The sequence below is a fragment of the Trifolium pratense genome, linkage group LG5, assembly GCF_020283565.1.
Source record: "Trifolium pratense cultivar HEN17-A07 linkage group LG5, ARS_RC_1.1, whole genome shotgun sequence".
Lineage (NCBI taxonomy): Eukaryota > Viridiplantae > Streptophyta > Magnoliopsida > Fabales > Fabaceae > Trifolium > Trifolium pratense.
In genome coordinates, this window is record NC_060063.1 from 22,475,298 (window position 1) to 22,484,049 (window position 8,752).

General features: G+C 35.6%; 1 protein-coding gene across 1 annotated transcript; it reads left to right on the forward strand.

Annotated features, from left to right (window-relative positions):
• The first annotated feature begins 476 nt into the window (after positions 1–476).
• On the forward strand, positions 477–3,144 carry LOC123884900. Its single transcript, XM_045934128.1, has 4 exons — positions 477–951; positions 1,616–2,325; positions 2,573–2,682; positions 3,007–3,144. Exons 2-4 carry the CDS (start codon positions 2,109–2,111, stop codon positions 3,037–3,039), a joined length of 360 nt encoding a protein of 119 aa, XP_045790084.1. The 5' UTR covers positions 477–951; positions 1,616–2,108; the 3' UTR covers positions 3,040–3,144.
• Positions 3,145–8,752: the final 5,608 nt, after the last annotated feature.

Genomic DNA, 8,752 nt, shown 5'->3' on the forward strand with positions numbered 1-8,752 from the left:
CTTATAATAGAATGACCCGATGGAAAAAATAGAATGATCCTGATGGAAAAAATAGAATGTACCTGATAGAAAATATGTGGTATTTGAACCTATACGGTTCGATAAATGGGATGATGATGGTACTGTGACTCTTATCGAATGCAAATTGAAAGCCTGCTGCCTTCTTTGTTTTAAATTCAATGAAATAGAATGACCTGACCCGATGGAAAAATAGCTTGACCCTGATGGAAAAAATAAAATGTGGCCGATGGAAAATATTTGGTATGTGAACCTATATGGTTCGATAAATGGGAGAATGATGTTGCTGTGACCCTTAATCGAAAAGAAAGCCTACTTTGTTATAAATTCTATGAAATAGAATGACCCGATGAAAAAAATAGAAAAAACCTTATGGAAAAAAATAGAATGTCCTTGTTGGGAAATATATGGTATTTGAACCTATACGGTTCGATACATCAAGAGGAACGGAAAACAAAATTACAAGGAATACTTCTCTCGATTAAAGTACAAAACAGAAAATAACAGAAATTTTTATGGTAATAAGAAGATAAAACACCTAATTATATCCCAAATCTAGTGTTACACAACAACTTATAAGTACTTGCATAGTTCAAAGTTTGGCGGCTATGTTGGAATTTTTATTATATTACCTTCAATTTACTGTAGCATTGTGATTTTAACATAGGAAATTTAGTTAATATTGTTCATTGTACTTCAACATATGTGTATCTAATAATTGTTTTACATTTTCTCTTAACCAATACTTTCTATTTATTGTTCTCAGTTTGACACTACAGACTGTGTACTTAATCTTCCTTTACCAGAGTGTTGGGTGGTAAGGCAATTTTGTTTCAACACCTTCTTGAAGCTTTTACTTATCAGTATTTTATGTTCCTGTAGACAAGGTCAAGGATGATTGAGTTGGTATCAAAAGGTTTGGCTACATTAGAGGTATGGTAGTTGTATTTGCATACAATTTTGTAAATAGTTTTTTGTTGTTGTTGCGATTAACTGCATATTAGTTAGACGAACTTTGATTGGATTGTTTCGGTGGTGGACTTGATTTTATTGACTTGTGTGTTTCACTTAAACACTCTGGCTCTCTTTTTATGTATGCGGGTTATGAGTGTGGAGCTTATTCAAAAAACAGTTTTGGAAATTTGTATGCTCACAAGAGATTATGTCTTTTTTTATGTTCCCTCTTTCTATTTACCTTGCAATTAATGTTTTCTCTCCTTTGTTATGATTGATGGTCATCAGCAAATGGCAAATAGCATGAAATTATCAGAATGATTTTTTTCTAGGAATATGATTACTGCAGTGATCCATTTCTGAATGCATTTACTTCATTATTCCACTTTATGTAACCTCTTTTTTTTGTTGATTATGCCTGTTTTTATTTCCGACCACCTGCAGGGCTGATGATTAAAGTGTGTAAATGATTAGCTTATGAATAATATTTTATGATCATTTTGACAGAAGTCATTCTCCCCTTCCCAGTTCCTTCTGCTTTAGTGTTGAACGTGGATGTTTTTTTTGTTGCTAATGGATGGATAGAAATAATTATGGTACTTCTCTATGATTTTGAGATTTTTTTTGTTTTTTGTTTTTGCAGATGTTACGACGGCAGCCGCTGCTAGAGAAGCTTTAGAGGGGCATTGCATATATGATGGTGGCTATTGTAAGCTTCATCTATCATACTCTCGTCATACTGATCTCAATGTAAAGGTATAAAAATGTGTTTTTGGGTAAATGTTAATGAGGGAAAAAAATTTAAGAGATATTCTTAGAAGCAATGTGGGCACTTTCTTGATCGGAAACAGATTTGATACATAGATGTATGCTTCTTGACACTTGATTTACCTTTTATGGTAATTTGTTTATGACAATTGAATGAAACTGAGTCTAATTTTACTGTAATATGTTTTGGTAAGTTGCAGTACCACAAGTTCCTGTAACATCTTGGCAAAATCCTCAGTTCCCCTGGTTTTCAGACTCAAGTTCCTGGAGGACAAGGGCCATCATGGGATCTAACTTAGCATGCACTTATACCGGGTTATGTACCTGTTCCCGGTGCTTATCCTGTTCAAAATGGTGCATATCCTACTATGCCCGCCTACGCGTCCGCAGCTATGCCTACCGCTTCCTCGCCTCTTGCTCAAAGCAGCCATCCCGGGGTTCCACACAATGTAAATTTACAGCCTAGTGGTGGTTCAACTTCCGGTCCTGGTTCCTCGCCTCACATGCAAACCAACTTTGGTGCTCAAGGATTGGTTCGGCCTGGGGTGCAGCCAAATGCGAGACCTGGTGGTGATTCACCTTCAGGTCAGCATTATTATGGTTAGAAAGTTATAGTTTTACTTTTAAGCGTCAATTCAATCAAAAAGCAGAACAGCTTCAATGATGGAAGAGTGATAATATTACTAAGTTGGTGTTTAGTTGGAGAGTACATCATCATGACATCATCGATATTTATTAGTAATTTTAATAATGAAATTTAATTTGCAAGCTTTGGAATTGCATATACTTATAATCTCTTTCTCTCTTCTTCTTTACTCATTACTGGCTACAGCAGTTACTGAATTGGGCAATGGAAAGCCAAAGTTCTATTCTACTCGTGATAATCTCTTTTTGCATAAAATGGCGATTACCAACAAATCACGTGTGGTTGTTCTCAACAAGGTGAAAACTTAGTATTTAAATAGGCGTTCTTTATTATTCAACTTCTATAAATGACTCACATATGATATCATTTCTTTTACAACTGCTATCTTCAAATAATTTGATATACTGAAATTAATTAGTGTTACATTAGATTTAGAAACACTAAATACCTATTGTTTTATGAAATGTGTAATTATTATGTGATTAAAATCTGATGGATTGGTATTCTATTTATTAAGTTCTTAGAGATTTCTGGTCTTTGAGATCAGCTTTTTTTTTGTTATATAGTAATATATAATATAATAGTAAAACTTTTTGATTGAGAACTTTATGTAAATGTAGAAAATCAGCCTCTTCCTTCTTTGCTACCTATGATGCCTAATGCGAGGATGGTACTGCAACTTCTGTATGCAGGGCTCTCGATGAAATAGCGGACGTATCTATACCAGGTATGAATGTTAAGTTAGCACTATTTATTTAACTTTACATTGTTTCTCATGCTCCATATATATATATATATATATATATATATATATATATATATATATATATATATATATATATATATATATATGAAGAAATGTTATTTGATGGAAAATATATGGTATTTGAACCTATACGGTTCGATAAATGGGAGGATGATGATACTGCGATCCTTATTGGAATGAAAATAGAAAGCCTACTTTGTTTTAAATTCTATAAAATAAAATGACCCGATGGAAAAATTAGAATGTCCCTGATGGAAAATATATGGTATTAGAACCTATACAGTTCAATAAATGGGAGGATGATGATACTGTGACACTTAATGGAATGAAAAAAGAAAGCCTATTTTGTTTTAAATTCTATAAAATAGAATGACCCGATGAAAAAAATAGAATGTCCCTGATGGAAAATATATAGTATTTGAACCTATACGGTTCGATAAATGAGAGGATGATGATACTGTGACCCTTAATGGAATGAAAATAGAAAGCCTACTTTGTTTTAAATTCTATAAAATAGAATGACCCGATGGAAAAAATAGAATGTCCAAATATATGGTATTAGAACCTATACAGTTCGATAAATGTGAGGATGATGATACTGTGACCCTTAATGGAATGAAAATAGAAAGCCTACTTTGTTTTAAATTCTATGAAATAGACTGACCTGATGGAAAAAATAGAATGACCCTGATGGAAAAAAATAGAATGTCCCTGTTGGAAAATATATGGTATTTGAACCTATACGGTTCGATAAATGGGAAATGATGATACGGTGACCCTTAATGGAATGAAAATAGAAAGCCTACTTTGTTTTAAACTCTATAAAATAGAATGACCCGATGAAAATAATAGAATGTCCCTGATGAAAAATATATAAACACTCACACAATTGTAACACCAACATAGAAGTATGCACTCACACAATTACTCAACAAAAGAATGGATCAATTAATCCAATTCACACCACTCATAGTTTCTGAATAAACAACATAAATGATTTCACAAAACAAACTCAACAAAGTCGTTAGGCAAACACGACTGACACACAATACTCACTTGGTCTGACTGCACAGACCTGCTCTGATCGACACATAACCTACACAGTCCGAAGACACGGGGCTCTGATACCAATTGTAACACCCAAACCCATTATTTATATAATTCTACCTTTAGTAAAAAAAATCTTTTTTCAAAATGCGCAACGGAAAATCACAATTTAATTTATACAATATCGGTTCGAGTATTACATTCTTCAACCAAAATAATACTGATGTAGTTAATTAGTAAAAATGCTTGTTTATACAAATCGTTAAATCAAATAATGTATTAATTGATTATACAAAACAACCTAGACAATAGACTTTATATACAATATAAAACCCTTTTTCCCGTGTCACAATCAGAGCGGAGCTTCACCGATGACTCGACATCGATATACACAAAACATGTGACTTGACATCGATATTCATTATTCTCATTTAACTATAAGCTACAAGAAGTTATAATCAAATATCAATCATGTTGGGTTTTTGTATATTGGCTACATTTTGCAAAAACATATTTTAGCCAAGTGTTGAGACAAATGTGCTGACCCCAAGTGTTGTGACAAATGTTGGGACACTTTGGAACAACACCTGACTCTGTTCTGCGCGCGCCAGCTAGATGTTATTATTTTCTACTCAATCTTTTGAAGATCTGTTTGAAGAATTATTTCGTGGTTTCTTATACAACAAGGTGTAACACCCTAACCCATACTACCCTTAAAAACGTAATTTTAAAAACTTTTCAACAAGTGTAAAGGCAGAGTGCCACGCGGTAATTAAAACACAAGCATACACACAGAGCATCATGAAATTTAACATGAAAAGCAACAGCGGATTCCAATCAAACCAAGCATGCATATATATACATATATATATACATAAGCCATATTCATCCCTAAGGATGTCACTTATACAAGCACTAGCATAACAAAAAGGTAACACCGATATACGATGAAATCCAAGCGTAAACCCCGACTCGATGTTACATTACCAGAGCATTCACTATTTACAAACTCTAGTCAAAAGCTAGTACTAAGAGGAGTAATCTATGCTAAGTCTCCTCACCAAAAAGTACTTCAACACCACGCTAGAACAGCAGTCTAAACGTCGGCACGATCCTCAGCCTGAATATCTGAACCCCCAAAGGTCCAGCAATTAACACAAAGCAGAGAGTTAGAAAACATAATCGCATATCATACGAGTATAAGAAAGGTCTCACACTTTCGAACTACACCATACATATTCTAACTCACACCAAAACGTCGTATTAAACAGTTATCAATTAATAAAGTTTAACACAGTTCAACCAGATAATGTCACATACCATTTATCAAATATATGCGCATTTACCCTAATGTATCTAATGCCAATCATTCTATGTCATGCCATCCCTAGACACGACTAATGCATGTGGTACCAATTGCCTTTTACCCCTCATGGATAAGTTAAACAGTTTTACATCTTGCCGGATTGTTCGGAACTTACCAAACCTTCATATCCCTCATGGATAAGTTAAACAGTTTTATATCCTGCTGGATAGCAGCTCTAGATCTTATGGATTCATCTAATCCGATCCTCGGCTTCCTTATGGACTCAAAAATCCATTTAAATCTATTGGAACCCAAGTTTCCAATTTCAACATATATATATATACATGAATGCATGTATGTTTGCACATATCATCAATATGATATTTCTAGCTCGAAGCTACTCATTATGAATGCGGAAACACAATTCCAACATCTAACACATTAGGATAACACAATATCCTATCATTCCCATCATAATTATTCACATGATAATTATCTGCATACTCATTTTATACACACAAGGTTTCATCTACACTTATGTCATAAAACATACCTCATTCTCTTATCATTGCAAATTAATGATAAACCATAACGTTGCTCACTTTAAACTACAACTTATTGCATACACGTTTATCAATCATATAACGATTAACAATAAGCATTAACAGTATCAACATGTATCAACAATCATGTAAGGATACTCTTAAACCATGTTACAAGTGCCTAAAATACACTTACAACCCATAACAAAAGTTGCAGGTTCAGTACTGTTCGCTGAGCGAATCCAAAGCGAACAGGTAGCGAACTCATTCGCTAAGCGAATCTCAATTCGCTGTAGCGAACTACATCAGAGGATTACAGGTACATGGCGAACAGGTAGCGAACTTGTAGCGAGCTTATTCGCTGTAGCGAACTCCTGTTCGCTAAGCGAACTACACCAGAAAGAAAATCTGTTCTTGAGTTGTCTAAGGCGGTTTAACACTAAATCAACTCAAAAATTCATCCAAACATGTTATAAATTCATATAAACAGCCATTCCAAACATATATGGTATCAAGGAACATTAATCATCCCTTCCAAACATCCAAATACCTCTAACAATCAAAATCATGGCAATTACTTGAGTTTTAAGTAACTTTCTCAAACTTTCCAAAAATGATCCAAACACATACATATTTATCATGGAATCAAACTAGTGATTTAACACATACAAAGTGATGATGAAAAACATCATACTCACATACAAAAGCTTAATCAAAGTCTAAAAGAAATTGAGTGGGAGAGTTCGGGAATGGAGACATAGACAATCTCCCCCCTCCTTGTCACTCAAGAATCATGAATTCTAATCTCTTACCTTAAGCAAAGATGATGATCCAAGCCTTCTCTTGCTCAAGCTTTCTCTTAGCCAAAACCCTAGCTCTTGCTCTATCTTCTACTCACTCAAACTCAAAGAAAATGAATTGTGAAACTATTCATAAGTTGGACTTGCTACTTATACTACTTCTCATGTGTCATGAACCAAGCCCAATTGACTTAGGCCCATGCCTCTCACGCCCATAAGCCCAAAACAATGGTTCTCGCGTCTAATAACTTACGTTCGGCTAAATAATTATTCGTCGCTCACTAAAATAATAAAAGCCAATTAATAAATAAAATACATTTAATAAAATATACGAATACGAAAAACGGGTCGTTACAATCCTACCCCCCTTAAAAGAATTTCGCCCTCGAAATTACCTAGAAACAGATCGGGATAAGAATCTCTCATCTTGCTTTCCAACTCCCACGTCGCATTCTCACCAGCCGGTCCTCCCCACACGACTTTCACGGATGCAATCTCTTTGTTTCTCAACCTCTTCACTTCTCTCCCTTCAATCCTTAAGGGTACGGTCTCAATGGTCAAGTCATCCCTCACTTGAACATCGTCCGATTCAATCACGTGTGTCGGATCAGACACATACTTGCGCAACTGTGATACATGAAAAACATCGTGCAAATTCGCCAATGATGGCGGTAATGCAATCCTATACGCAACTTTCCCAACTCGCTTCAAAATCTCAAATGGTCCAATAAACCTCGATGTTAACTTCCTTGACTTCAACGCACGTCCTACTCCAGTAGTCGATTTAACTCGTAGGAATACATGATCCCCTTCTTGGAATTCAATGTCCTTCCTCCTCTTATCATGATAACTCTTCCGTCGACTCTGAGACGCTTTCATCTTCTCACGAATCATCCGAATCTTCTCTGTTGTTTCTTGTACAATCTCAGGTCCAAGAATTGCACCTTCTCCAGTTTCATACCAACACAGAGGTGTCCTACACCTTCTCCCATACAAAGCCTCAAACGGTGCCATTCCGATACTAGAATGGTAACTGTTGTTGTACGTAAACTCTACCAACGGCAAACAAGAATCCCAATTCACGTTTTGCTCCAAAACGCAAGCTCTCAACAAATCCTCTAAGGATTGTATCGTTCTCTCCGACTGACCATCTGTCTGAGGATGATACGCTGAACTCAACCTCAACTTCGTTCCTAAAGCTTCTTGCAAGCTTTCCCAAAATCTGGAAGTAAATCTCGGATCTCTATCCGAAATAATACTTGTTGGAATACCATGTAGCCTCACAATCTGCTCCACATAAATCTCGGCCAACTTAGGCACCAAGGTACCTTTCCTAATAGCAATGAAGTGAGCACACTTCGTCAGACGATCTACCACTACCCAAATCACCTCGTTACCTTTTTTGGTCTTCGGTAAACCTCCCACAAAATCCATTGCAATGCTATCCCATTTCCATTCGGGTATAAACATTGGTTGTAACAAACCAAACGGCTTCTGATGCTCAATCTTCGATTTCTGACAAGTTAAGCATGAATAAACAAATTCAGAAATTTGCCTCTTCATTCCCGGCCACCAAAATAACTTCCTCAAATCCTGATACATCTTGGTTACTCCAGGATGTATACTCAAACCACTCCTGTGACCTTCTTCTATGATCATTTTCTTCAATTCGGGTACATCCGGTACACAAACTCTTCCGTGAAATCTCATGACTCCACTTTCGTCAATCTTGATATTGGTCTCCTTACCTTCATTGATGAGTACCATCTTCTCCATCAATTTCTTATCCGATTTCTGACGTTCTTTAATATCTTTAAGAAAAGGATTCGTCAACTTTAACATTCCTAGCTTCACACTTGTAGAAGTAACCTCGCACACAAGACTCAAGTCTCGGAATTCTTCAAT